The 14,089-nt window shown below is 45.6% G+C and overlaps 1 protein-coding gene across 3 annotated transcripts in view; it reads right to left on the bottom strand.

Annotated features, from left to right (window-relative positions):
- Nucleotides 1-14,089, bottom strand: part of RAD54L (RAD54 like) — a 49,080-nt gene that overhangs the window by 11,816 nt on the left and 23,175 nt on the right. Inside the window, exons 1-6 of one of the 3 annotated variants that reach the window (XM_015636538.3) lie at nucleotides 5,869-5,941; nucleotides 5,584-5,673; nucleotides 4,453-4,572; nucleotides 3,660-3,720; nucleotides 1,963-2,098; nucleotides 1,149-1,218 (exon numbers count right to left, since the gene is read on the bottom strand). In XM_015636538.3, the coding sequence (XP_015492024.1) occupies nucleotides 1,149-1,218; nucleotides 1,963-2,098; nucleotides 3,660-3,720; nucleotides 4,453-4,572; nucleotides 5,584-5,673; nucleotides 5,869-5,871 (480 nt within the window). In that variant the 5' untranslated portion in view covers nucleotides 5,872-5,941. Of the gene's footprint in view, nucleotides 1-1,148; nucleotides 1,219-1,962; nucleotides 2,099-2,357; nucleotides 3,631-3,659; nucleotides 3,721-4,452; nucleotides 4,573-5,583; nucleotides 5,674-5,868; nucleotides 5,942-14,089 lie in introns of those variants that run through there. The other 2 variants (XM_015636536.3, XM_033516316.1) reach the window with 2 other exon arrangements.

Genomic DNA, 14,089 nt, shown 5'->3' with positions numbered 1-14,089 from the left:
ATTATGAACTACATTACTGACTATAAGACTGCATTTTGCTGCAGAAACAGCACCTGAACAAAAGTCACAACAAAGCTGGAGCAGAGCTGTACAACTATGTAGGAGCATCAGCTGAATAAAGCAGCATAGCATGCAGAGACTTACTAGTCAGCCTACAGCAGAAACTGCTTTACCATTGACATTTACCTGCCAAAAAACAGTGTGCCTAGGACAGCAACAGAACTTTGATTACTTGACAAAAGCACCAGCAGGCAGCAGCTTACCCAAAACCAGAGTGCCTCCAGCTATGTAGCTAGAGATGAGCATTACACTGGGTCACAGGTTCATTACCAGATCTGAGACAAAACTAAGCCTACAACGCTCTCAGAGCCATCTGAAGATCTCCCATGCAGGGACACATGTAGCTTGACCAGCTTAGCCTGCAAGATCAGCAATCACAGCTCCCATCTGTGCTCCCTTCAGGCTTAAATGGTAATATACTGCATGTGGGATGAACTTTGAACCGTCCAGAAGCCTACATGAGATATTTGGAGAGTTGTATCCACTGCTGCCACATTACAATGTTGCACCTATTTGCAACATAAAATGTTTTTTGGCAGTCTCCACTGTCAAATTTCAAGTCTGCATAGGTCAGGCACAGCTCACAGCTACCAAGGGCAGCCTCCAAACAAAGCACACTGAAGTAGGAACCTACCCTACACTTTGTTAGGAGCCATAGTACCAGAAATTGGAGCATCTGTGTTTGCTGGCTCAGGGACTGCAGACCCAATCAATTCTGCTGAGCAGTTAAACAGTGGTGGCAAGTCTGCCCTGTCTGACTCAAAACTGAGCTGCAATATAGTTTATTGTAACTACATTCCATCATCCTCCACACTTTATTCCACCCAGCACAGCTACATCTCCAGACTTCAAGGTAAGTAAAAGCAGGACTTTCAGCCCTCTTTGCTTGAAAGCAGACAGGGAGTATCATCAGCATTTGGGCCTCTCAGAAGAAGCTTAAAACAAATGTTTGACTTGATATTTGTAACAGACTTGAGCCTGTTAGACTGTCAGCCTGTGACATTTATGCAGACCTGCAGAGGAAATGCAGCTTTTTGAAATGGAGCAAATCCTCCAGCCACACCCTCAGGTCCCAATGGAAAACTTACTTCTCTCTGATGGGGTCGTAAAACACGGCTGAGGACAGGATCCACCACAACATGGACAGGTGCCTTGTCCCTGCAGGAGGCAGTCAAGGAGGAAGAGAGTATGATTAAGGAATTTGGTGCATGTTTAGGTTTTGTTAAATCTCCCCTGTGGCACAGGGGAAGCACCTTCAAACAAGAAAGTGAAAAATGATTTATTCAGCCTTGAGAATGAAGTTAGAGACCTACCCACAATCTGAAACATCAGTGAAACCATGTATGTGGTTGAAACAAGGGCAGAATGTGGTTCAGAGACACAGTTAAAATGTCAGTATTGTTTTTCTTGTTTCTATAACAATATCATAACTAAATTTCTAGAGAGAGAAACCCCTTCCTCTGCCCATGAAAATCCAGTTGTGACAGACATTTTAAGTTATGACAACAGCACAAAAGAAACTGCTTCAGAATAAAAACCAGTAGGCAGCCTAATATTTGACAATTGTCTCCCTTTGCTTGTCCTTAGCTGCTGGTGCTTCCTGACTAATGACTAAGCCATGAGATTTTCTAAGCAACTTTTTCAAGTGTGTATGCTCATTCCCTGCAACAGGTTTAAATTTTTGATGTATGAGAGATGGAACAGCCAGTGAAAGAACAGACAATCCAGCATGGGTACATTCCTTCTTTGATTGTAACCATACCTGAACCAATCCAGGCAGAACACTTGGAAACAAACTCCCCTTGATGTTCAGACCCTAGCTGAACACATTTGGGAGACAAGCACATAAACCTACACCCAGAGAGATCAGAGCTGCAGCATTCATGCCAGGTGGCGACTCACTTGTCCATTTTCAGCTGGTCATGGGCACTCAGCACTGGGGGCTCGTACAGAACCAGAGCTCCTTCCTCAAATGGGTCATGGAGAGGACCCCTCAGTCCCACCCGTTTGACACCCAGCGAGCGCAAGCCCAGGGGCCCTGAAAGCAAACAAAGGCACAGCTTAAACAACAACATCTTCCTGGAAGCAAGCAGAGCCTCACAGCAGAGTGATTACACTTAGGAACAGTGAATTAATTGGGTTCTGGAGTGGAGGTGCACGCACAGCTGGTGCAGACAGCAACCCTAAGCAGGGCTGTTGTTTGGCAGAGCTCTGGCAGCACACAGTGGGAAGCTCTGCAGCATGAAAAAAACAAAATGAAGGAACAGAGGCAAAGATGGAACAATGGAACTGCTCACCCAAGGCAGCTGTTCTAGTTTTTTCAAAGCCGAGGAGGATTCCAGAATCTCAACAAATCTCAACAAACACACTCCTACATACAGAATATGCTGGGTTAAATCCTCTTCTGCAGTCACCTAACCCAGACTTAGCCAGAGTTGTATCTTAGATGTAAGGTCAGGAATTCATCTTTAGCACTGACAAAGTTCTACAGCACCATAGCCAGCATCATATTGTCACTACCTGCTCTGGGCTATTATTTTCTCTCTCCTGAGCAATAGTAGATGTTTGGCCTTAGAGCCAGTTTCTGTGAAAAGCAGAAACCAAGCATGAGTCCCTTTTCCTAGTACTGTATTTTGATGTCACAGTTTTGAAATGGAGATAAACACAAGAACATACAAAAAACTTTCCCATCAAAACTCAGGCACCTGTGCTCCCAGGATTGATTCTGCTTGAAAAAGATTCAATCAGTCTATTTGTCCACTGTTTACTAAAGCTCCCTGCAAAACAGGAGCATATCACAAGCTGAGGCAGCAATGCACACACAAGAAAGAAAGAGCACAAGGAACAGTCACTTTTCCCAATTAAGAGAGCAAGGTAAGAGCCACAGAAAGCAGCTTTCCCAGTTACAGGTCTGTTTGAGCCTCCTGACAAATCGGCTTCTCCAGAAGCAAGCTTTGCTAAACTCTTTTGGGGCTTGTCATTCCATATTCACTGGCTGCTTACAGACATTTTAATATTTTGAGTGAAACTGGTTGATCTGCATTCGAGTTTTTCAGCTGGAGGGTGAAGGGGAAGCAGGGGACATGAACAGGCCCATTTGTTTCTGAGATCTTATGTTTCACTGATTTAAACCAGCTGAGGCTTTGAACTTCAAAACAACCTCATTATGAAGATCACCTTGAGGCTCAACACACCAAGCCAAGTAGAAATAAAACTGGCACATACAATCTTTTTCACCTCAGCCTTCTGTCTGTTAGCATCATTATTTAAATGATAAACCTTCGTGGCTTGGAATTCATTTTGCTTTTGTATTTGTGATACGGTGTAAAATCTCCTGGCACTACATCAAATACATAGCAGTAAGACTATAAAATCCAATTCTGAAACGTAGGATTATCCAAACTAAACACTAGTAAGAAATATGAAGACTTTGCTAATATGCCAGTATTTCTCTTTCAAAATTAAGTCAGGATTTCTGGAACATACGCATCAGTGCAAAAAATAACAATAATCCCCACAGATATATTTGACAGGCCTAAGTATCGTCTGTTTTACCCAAGTCAGCCAACACAGACAATCCTTAAACCTCCTCATCTTACCTTTATAATTTGGAATGGGGACTTTGAAGGGTTTGGACAAAATACTGCGGATAAAAGCCTCCTAGGAATTCAAAAAGAAAACACATTTCAGAAGTTTGAAATCAGAGATTACTCAAGAAAGCAAGTCCAGGACATTTCTTGAGAACTCAAGTTTTGCCAAGTACTCAGAGTCCCTCAATTTAATCTACTCAAGCTTCAACTCCAACTACTTTCGAGACTATCCAAAAGGAAGAAAGTAACAATTCAGCACAATTTCCTCCACCACTTCTGCTTTTCAAAACTATTTTCCTTTGGGTTTTCTAATACATGAAATTGATTTTTCATAGCTCCCATCTTCCTAAATCCACTGGCTTTATTCACTTCTTTAAAACTTATTGCTTCCCCCTGCCTTGGTAATTCAGTCAGGCAACTCATTTCCTGTAAAGGAGCTGGGTTACCACTGCAGGAACATCCATGCTGGATCAGCAAGCACTCAGCTAGTCCAGCAACTGGTCTCCAGCAGTGGAAGCCCAGAGAGAACTGGGCAGGCAGACAGCATTCGACCCACCTGGGTGGAAAGCAACTCACATCCCTTCACCTGGGCCTCACAGAACTCCCTCATTCAGGATTTCCACTACAGCAAGTTCTCCCACCATAGCTCCTTCAACATTAAAGGGCTGGAGCTGACAAAAAGCCTCTCCAAACAACTTTGTGTCTGCATGGCACTTCCATAACACCTCAGTTTGAAACAGGGCCTGAAGGCATTTGGACTTCCTGGCTGAGTGAGCTGTGTACCAGCAGCAACCCCACTCACGTGCTGACTGCTGTCCAGACAGTGGGGTCTGTTGGTCAGCTGAGCCAAGGGTTTGCGGAAAGGCGACCTGTAGCATTCTCCACTCTCCATCTCACCGGCTGCCTTCTGCCTCTTCCGACTCTGGAAAACAGAACCGGAGCCAAACCCTTCAGGGGCAGCTGGGGAGAGCAGAAGATGCTCTGCAGTCACACTCAGTAAGCACCAGAGCACACAGACCATTGCCCAGGCAGCCAAGCAGCTCTGAGCACACACAGCCAGCACTCACCCCTGCTGCCACAGGACTTGCACAGCAAGGTCATGCACCCTAAAGTTTAATTTACACGAAGCTCAAAACATTCTCCTAGTTAAGAAAATAACTACCACTTTCTAACTTCTAAAAGAGCAAGTTTGTCAACACTAAGATTTGCACTGTTCCACCACTCAAAAAAAAAAAAAAAAAAAAAAAAGGAAGGGTCAGTAGCATGGAACAAACTACATCAAAGTCCCCAGAGGCTCCATGGCACCTGGTGTTATGCAGGTGCAAGGCCTCACACTGAGCCCTACATTTCAAACACTTAGAAAAGCATGAAAATAAATAAGTTATTGAACTGTTTCCTGATTTAACACAGTCCTCTTCAGCATGAGGCACGGTTTCAAACACCTGCTGACACAGAAAAATGAATTTGACCAAGAAAACATTATGTGAGCTTCTTTAATCTGTATGATATAGAACATAACTGTAAATTAGGATTAGGGCTGGGATTTGTGTCATTATGAATGGCTAAACGAGGTCCTTACTGTCTCTTACAGATAATCGGTGAAACTGATCCTCCCATGTCCTGTTACAAAAATATCTAACATTTTGTCTTAAACAGCCTATTCCTAGTTGGCCAGTTAGCCTTCCTTTCACACAGCACTTGAAGCTCTCACAGGGGTAAGTTTTTCCATAACCACCGTCTGTACACAATGAAGTTCTTCCACCAACCACAAGCCGATACACAAAGTTTTACGGCGGGGTAAGCCGGGGGCGCGATGCCCAGAGGATGAGAAGGCTCAGGCACCGGGGAGTGACTTGGATGCAGCACCGTCCCGCATCCCCCTGCCCGCGGCTGCGGGCTCACACGGGGCCACGTCCCGGGGCCCCTCGCTCACCGCCGGGGGCTGCCAGTCCTCCTCCTCCTCTTCCTCATCTTCATCGCCCGCCTTCCTCTTGGCCAGCTGGCTGGGGGCCAGGCTCCTCCTCTGGAATAGAGGCACAACACACACGGTGAGGGACCGGGAGGTTCCTGGCACTGGCACAGACCCAGATCCAGACCCAGATCCAGATCCAGATCCAGATCCAGATCCAGATCCAGACCCAAATCCAAATCCAAACCCAAACCCCTGGCTTGGCCTGGCCTGGCCCGGTCCACCCGTCCCCCCTCTCCCCGCACCCACCATCGCCTCACGGGAGCGCGCGGACGCGGTAACGGCCCGCGCGCGCCGCTGGCGGGAAAACCGCCGGGCTAGCTCCGCCCCGCGCTCACAGGCGTGACCAAGCGAGCGCCGAGCAGCGCAGAGCCGCATCGACCTGCTCGGGGCTCCGCGGAGAGAGGGTATGACGAAGAAATACAATCCACTGCTTATATATATATATGTAGTGATTAGAGGACTTAGAGAGTTACCGTGAATTTCTGTGTCAAGTAGAGACGTTCAAAGGGGAACTGGGAGAGGAAAAGGAAGAAACAAAAGCTGAATTTTTTTCTGTCCAAGGAAAGGTCCTGCCGGGTCTGTTCCCCTCAAGCAGGAGCACTGCTGGCCTACAGAAGCTGCGCCACAAAGGAGTCAGTATATGACTGTATTAGGGAAATCAGTACAGGGGAACAAACAATGGAGACATTTCTTTTGGCTCTTCAGCAGCTCGGGTGCCGGCAGTGAGGTGAAGGGAGCCATCTCCACACAAAGGTGTGAAGATGAGAGCAGAGGCGTGGCTGCAGTAGGAATTACAATAGCAGGAATTACAGCCCTGGCTGTTGTGATAGGCAGGCAGGTGACCCTTGGCACCCAGAAAAGAGAAGTGCAGAGAGGGAAGCTGTCCCTTTACAATTCTGTCTCGATTTGGCACAATCTTAGGTTATTTTGTGAGCTCACCCGTTCTGACAGGTTTGACATTACCTATACTGTGTATGACATTATGGCTGACCCAAAATCTCTGATTATGGGCCAGCATTGTTCTCTGCACCCATGGAACAAAGAGAAAATCCCTTTGGAGCTCCCTAAAGGGTATTTATGAGGGTTCAGGGCGAAAAAGGAAACTCAGGGCAGCAGCAATTTCAGTGTAGATTTGTTTTCCTTCAAGAAAGAGAAGGGCGGGCTAGTCCTCAGGAAAGAGCGAGGCTGTTGCTGTTCCATGGATCACAGCTGACATGATAAATGAGGGCTGGTGCTCACCAAGCAATTTAAAGGACAGACGTTTTACAGGACACAAGACCGCAGCATTTCGAAGACACACAGCTAAATTATCCTTCTGGCTGCACAGGGGAAAACCCCAGACAACTCGGTGAAATGAGCCAAGTCCTCTGACACATGCAGTTAACTCTTCCATTGTCAGATAGGAAAGGCATCCTCCTCAGAATGAGATTCCTACCCAGCTTGTGGGGAAGAGGTGCTGCTCACAGGCCTTGGAGCACATCCCCCAGAGCCTGAGGGTTCCTGGAGGTTTCAGTAGCTGACAGCATTAATCGATCTTGGGAAACCTCCAGACGTTGTCCATGGATCACCTTGGGGACAGGCAGGGAGTGAAACGTGGCCTTTAGTGCAGTCCAGCAGAGCAAACATATTCAACCCCTTGCAGCTCTTGAAAGAACTTAGTGTTTTCTTCCTCCTCCAAGGAGGAAAAGAAGGAGGAAGATGGATTTCCCCTTTGTTGGTTGTTTCACTGGTTAACCTGGGAAATAAATGCAAGAACTCACTTATGCCACAATTGCCCAGCTGACCTTCTTAAACATGAAGAAAGCACCTTTGGCATTGTCCCCAACTCAATATTTCACTATTCAGTTTATTAAACATCTACATTGATACAGTTATGTAACTTTAAAACATAAAGTAGGGTGAATATAAGGCAAAGCCAAATTCTTGCATCTGTAGGACTTGAGGTGTAAGTGTGCATAGATTTCTTGCAGGCATTTTACACCCCCTAATATCTAGTGCCTTAACTTTACTTTTTTTTCCCCTGTCTTTTTCAAGTCCATCCATTTGCCAGTATTTTATTCCCAAAGCACTTTCAGAGCTCCATGATGAATGTTAGATGTTGCAATTACTGGCTCACTGGGCAGAGAGTGGTTCTATAGGAAGGTAATTGGCTATTTTTCCTGGCATGAATTATATTCACAATAATAGCCTGCCTCTCTGTGGCTCTGAGAGCAGTTCTGCTGTGTGTTTTTTTTTCCCAGCAATGGGAACAGACACACTTTATGGCCCAGGCCAGGCTGGGTCAATAATAAAGGGAAGGGGAGGCAAAATTCCTGCTCCATGTAAAGCAGCAGGAAAGATCTTAGTCATCTTACACCCAACACAGAACTGCTGTGGGTTCCATCCTGCAATGGCTTTTCTCTTCTAAGCATTCATGACAAGTCCCAGAGGGAAATTTGGGGTGATGCCAATGTCTGAGTGCAGCCAGTCCCCTCATAAGGCAACCACACTGCAGGCCTGGGGCAAGGTGGACACACAACAGAGACTTTGCTCACAAAAAAAACTGGTCAAGAGTTCCAGCAGAAGTAAATATTTCGTTCTTTCTCCAGAAGAGAGGATCAAAGGGCTTGCACAGAGCAACAGGAGCAGCCAGGGACCAGGTCAGCTCTTTCCAGGGCTGTGACTGCCCTGAATTTCCAGAACAGACACTGCTCAGCATTCTATTTTCCACTTTCCTCTCCAAACCAGCACCTTCAGGCAGAGGTTAAGTTCTTCCCTCTTCCCCCTCTCTAATTACACAATTTACTCCTTTTCTACTGTAATCAGCTCCCATTTGTACAGCCCTGAGAGATCACAGGATAATCACCATGGGGAATAATCCTGTCATTTCCCTCGCTGTCTCTGCAGGATACTGAGTCCCTCCAGTACAAGCAAGGAGAGGGGAGGATGCCAAACATCTTCCTCAGGGACTATAGAATTAGGCAAAAAAAAAGCAGTCCAAAAATATTTATTGTTTATATTGTTTGTCCACATCAAACAGAGCCTGTCTTCCAGTCACCACCATGGTGTGAGCTCATGGCACTCCCTGGGTGTCAACCACCACCCCATTTCCCTGGGACCACTCTTCCAATCAATTATACCCTGTGGATGCTCTGGCTCTCCACTGACCGCCCTGACTGGTGGGATCTCCCTTCTTTTACACACTCCTCATTTTTTTCTTTTCATTTTAAGGCTCCTTCCTTTTCTGTGGAATGCAGACCTTCCCCAGTTCCCCACAGAAACTTTTAAGAAATGTTTTAAAAGAACTGGAGCCTCTTATCCAGTCCTTCACAGACAAGAGAACTTGTGACCTTTGTAGCAGGCAGAAAACAGCACAAGGGGGAGATAATGTAAGAAAATATCTCTTAATGGAAGGACACCTCAGACCTTGTCCAACAGCTCCAGCCATTCTGCAATGGAAAGGTGAGGCAAAAATCTGCAATTATGACCAGAAGGGCAGAACTACAGCTTTAACAAAATTCAGCAGTGCCACCTGGATCTTCTCAGGTGAAGCTTGGAAGGGACCAGAACTGCAGGACACACCAGCACAGCTTGACCATATTCACCTGAGAAAGTAATTGAATATCCTTCCAGTTAATTCCTTTGCAAACCACGAGAGGGAAACTGACTATGATCATCCCACTTTACTGCCAGCTGGAGTTGTGATCCCTTCTCATCACCACCTGAGACAGCTCATCTGCCCTTCCAACAGAGCCACTCACTGAGAGGGGAAACACTGAGTGCTTTGAAAATGTTAATTTCAGGGTGAAAAATCCTTTTCCTTTCTGGAGGCCAGGTGCCATTCTTCCAGCCAGGTCACAGGCTGGAAGGAGACAGGAGATCGGCAGCAGAGATCCAAGCACTGCTGCTGCTCTTGGCACGTTTGCATGATTAGTACCCAAAAGAACACAGTCACGAGCCCAGAGCGATGTGAGTCAGGCGCTGATCCACATCCCACCCCCGGCCGTCTGGATGCTGAGCTGGCACAGCCTCCAGCTCTTACAGCTGTGCCTGGCAGGGAAGGGCTGGGGGGGCTGACCCTCATCCTCTCCATCACCCACTGCAGCCTGAGCACACCCAGGGCACAGCTCTGTGTCCCTCGACAAAGTGGCACTCTGGGGGTCCTTCACCTTCAAACATTGCATATGAGATTTCACTTTCTTTTGGTTCATTTGACTGCTGTCCCTTTGGCTCCAGTGGTACCTAATCCTTATTACTATTAGAAAAGATGCTATTTCTTTAAAGCAGCAAAGGCAAAAGGAGCAGGGAAAAATCCTCCCAGGTGAGCTCTGAGCCCCAGAAATGCTGCAAGCTCATTTTCCTCCTCATGGGTTTGCTGCATCCCTCTCCAAATACCTCCTTGTCCCTGTGCTGGAAATCGAGGACAGAGATCTGCACACCATTCAGATCCACAGGCCATGGCTTGAGAGTCAAGAGATGGAGAAGGGACCAGTGGCACAGAGACAGGAGGAGAATGTGGGAGCAGTGGGATATCAGGAAGAGGGATGGCTTCCAGGTAATCCAACAACCTCCTCCAAAGGCAAAGCCCTGGGCTTTCTCCTTCTACCTTGCTCCTGCATTCACCATTAATCACAGTCTCTGGCACTAATTTCACATTAATCAGCTAATTCCTCTTCAGGCTCCTGGCACTGTCTGAGAAGTACCCGTAAACAGAGGCTCGCCCACCAAGTGATATCCCCCCACTCTAAGAAAAGCCATCAGCAGCTTGAGTACTTCAGGCATTTTCCCACTAATCAGGACTGCTTTCAGGAGCCAGCCCTTCATTCGAGAAAGGTAACCCCCACAGGGTATTTTCCCCTGCACCACCTTTGCATCTAATTTAATTCTTTTTTTGCCAGAATGTTTTTAAACATGCATAAGTCTGACTCAGCAACCCAAAATATTTCATTTGATGCAAAGCAAAATGTTCTATTTTGTTTACAAGCTAATTAGCCAGTCTTATCTCGCTCACCTTTATAAGCACATGCAAGCCAACAGCACAACTGTGAATAAGAAAAAGCCTGGATTTAGGAAACATCAGAGTCAGGCTATATTGGCACTTCCAAAAACACATCCCTCATTTCTTATGGGGAGGATGGGAGGCTGAAATGACTTCCCAAATTCAGCTTGATTTTGCAAATTGATTTAGCCCTGCTGAAGGTCCATTTTTGCAAGAAATTTACAATCAGTTACAATTTTCCTTGGCAAGCTCAGGCACTTAGAGAACACTCAGAGAGCTGCAGAGCAAATCCAAGAGCAGATCTCAGCCTTATGGACCATGGACAGCCCTGATCCTGCTGGGTCCTCAGCAGGTAACGAGGGATTTGTCACCTCTAACCATGTGGGACTGCTCTCCCTAACCCCTTTGTCTTTGGTTAGAGAGTCCTCCCTCTGGCACGAGGCATAATATTATTCTCTCTGCCCCTGATTAAATCTCAATATAAAAATAAAAAAAAAATCTGGCTTTTATAACTAATGGCTCAGGACAGAGGAAACATCATTTCAGTGGGGCAATTAGAGCAGTCTAATTAAACCCAAGTCTTCCGATCAGGCTTTGCTGATTAAGTGGGTTACAGGCACTCTGGATTATATTAACAAAATGAATCAGTTAATTATATGACAATCAATAAGAAGCAAAAAGTAGGACAAGCAATTTGCCTTTAAATGACCATCTAAATTCATCAACATGATACATGTTTGTAAGTGTTAAGGGAAGGGGCAGACATGACAGATCTCTTAGGCACTAAGACAATAATTTCTGATAGCTGCAATTCCTGAAAAGCAAAGAACGGACAGCATCTCCCTGAAAAAAAAAAAAATGCTGTTTTATAATAGCTTGCAAAACAAACAGGGCATCAGTGAACAAAGCTACTGGGGAAAAAATAAGAAAAAACACCATCAAACTTAGGGCTTTAATAAACTGAAAGTCTTAGTTTGGAGCTGTGAGCTCAAATGGTCAGCACAGCTTTGAACCAGAGACATTGTGGTCTTGAATGATTATCTGACTTAGAGCTCCCATCCAAATTGAAAACCTCAGTGAAGTGGGAGCTGGAAAATGACATTGTTAAAGAGGCAATTTTTGCCCTGGAAAGCTCACAGCTGAATGGAAAGACTAAAAAAAAAAAATACAGGGGAAGAAGTATTTAGTGAAAAATACAGAACTATATGTTGTTCTCATTTTGCTGGGCTCAAAACAGGCAGACTGTGAGGGGTTTTTCAGCATTTGTAATGAGGGCTTTTAATCATTTGGGGTTTTTAAAAAAACAACAGAAAATGTTATCAAGATGGCTATGAGAGGTTCTCTCTGAAAGCAGGGTTTTCAGTCAAGCTAAAAAGCAATAACATTTTCAGGAAAAAAAAATCAGTAAAAATGTCATAAAAAATGAAATGTCTGACAAGCACAACAATCTTTCCAGCCTTGAAAAAAGGGATTGGGTGTTTTATTTTTCACTTTCTGCTTTATGATTTCAGCTGGATGGGTAATGCAGAATCAGGAAGGTGACTTTCCCTTTACTGGAGATGGAGACCTCAGGACCTGAAGGATGAGTTTTACCCCACACCATGCCCGCAATCACAGACTCATTTAGGGAAGGAGGGACCTCTGGCAGTCTCTGGTCTGACTTCATGTTCCAGTTTCCAAGGCCTAGCTTCCAAGATTAAATCAGTTTGCTCTGGGCATTTTCTGGTCAAGCTTTGAAGATCTCTGAGAATGGGCACCCCAACACTTTGTCCCACTCATGCTAACTCAAGTTTTCACCCTTCTGGTTCAGTGGCCCGGTGAAAAATGTCCTAATGCCTCTCAGTGCCCTGGGATTGTCATGGAGGGATTATCTGGATTATCTGGGATGTGCAGTGGCATCTACAGTCATGGGGGAAGTAGCCTCTGAAAGGAAGAGATGTGAGCCAGAACTTCTTGAAACCTTCTGTCCACAGCAGGGACATGAATAATTGAGTGTGGGTGCCTCTTCCAAGGCAGCTGTGCTGGACACACTGAGCCCCACCACAACACAGACTTCAACATGTACTCTAAACCTCTAGACCTTGCTTATCATCCTTGTTTTCTCCACCTGTATGAGAATGTTTATGAGTCTCTGCAGCTAAAAATAAAACTAAAAAGGAAGAACCTCAATGCCCACAGCCTGGACTGCCAGGCAAGGAATTGGCTGTGATTGTGGGCAATCACTTGCCATCTTGCACAGGAAGTGGATCAAGCTACTGGGGGACTTTCAGCTCAAAGAAAACACTAAAAAAACTGAAACTGCCAGGAAGCAGGGGAAAGAGGATTGCAGTGAGATGGCTCCGCTGTCTCAGCAGCAGGTTTTACTGACAGTAAGAGCTCCGGGCTCCTGGAATTGCTTTCCCAAATTCTCTCCAGCTGGCTGCCAAGTTAGAGCCTACAGAGAGTGAAGGCAAATACCTTTCATCTTTTTTAAGCTTTATTTTTGAAGGAAGCAGAATTATTCTGCTGTTTCTTTTTTTTCTTTTTTTTTTTTTCCCTAATAACTTTTAAATCCTTTGGCTGCTTGCACCAAATTTTTCACAGGGGAACGAGACATGCCATTCTGACAGGTCTGGAGTAAACAGGCAGCTGGGGAGAGGAGAAAGAAACTCTGCTAGTGCAAAATGCCTCTTGACAGTCACACCAGAGCATGAAACATCTCATTTACAGAACACCATGGACTCCAAGCAGAACTCAGCCTTCAGGAACAACTCCTTGGGAAACGGGCTGTGCTCAGACCAGCCCACATGTCTCCCAAGTAACTTGTCCTGCTTTTCAGCAGGGTTTTGCAGTTTGCTCTGAGCAATACCTGTGTGGAAGCAGCAATAATTTCTAGCACGGATGGATGTTGTGCTCAGGGTTCCTTCAGTCCTCAGCTGCTGGAGCCACCACATGTGCAGCTGTTAAAGAGCTTTGCTGCTGGAGTGTATCATCAGGCATAAACCATCAGATGTCACACAGCATCCTTTCCCTCAACACTGCAATTCCATGCCCAGTTTTGGGTACCCAGTCTCAGTGTGCCAGGAGGTGAGAAGCAACCAGCATTATCAAAGCCCTTGAAAATAAGAAGTGCAGAGGGAAACTGAAAAGGATATGATTTTTTTAATCTCAGGAAAGGGGAATATGAGATCAGCCTGCAAATTTATAAGAAGTTCTTGCAAAGTAGGGCATCTTCTCTGTGATGAGAAGTAAGAAAGGAAAGTGGTAGGCTCCAGTTGCATCTCAAGAGGATATGTACGGGTCAGAAATTAGGGAGAACCTTGTCTGGGCCAGAATGGCCTTCCACTGTCGTTCCGATTGGGAACGGCTGGAAGGAACGACATAGACTCTCAGGGAGTCAGAACAAGAGGATCCTTTAGTTTATTGCTTGCAGGCCTGCTTTATAGACAGATACGTGGAAAGTACAGAAAGGAAACTCTTATTGGTTAGTAAACTGCTACATTACCATCA

The sequence above is a fragment of the Parus major genome, chromosome 8 (genome assembly GCF_001522545.3).
Source record: "Parus major isolate Abel chromosome 8, Parus_major1.1, whole genome shotgun sequence".
NCBI lineage: Eukaryota > Metazoa > Chordata > Aves > Passeriformes > Paridae > Parus > Parus major.
This window is presented reverse-complemented; position numbering and strand designations above follow the sequence as displayed.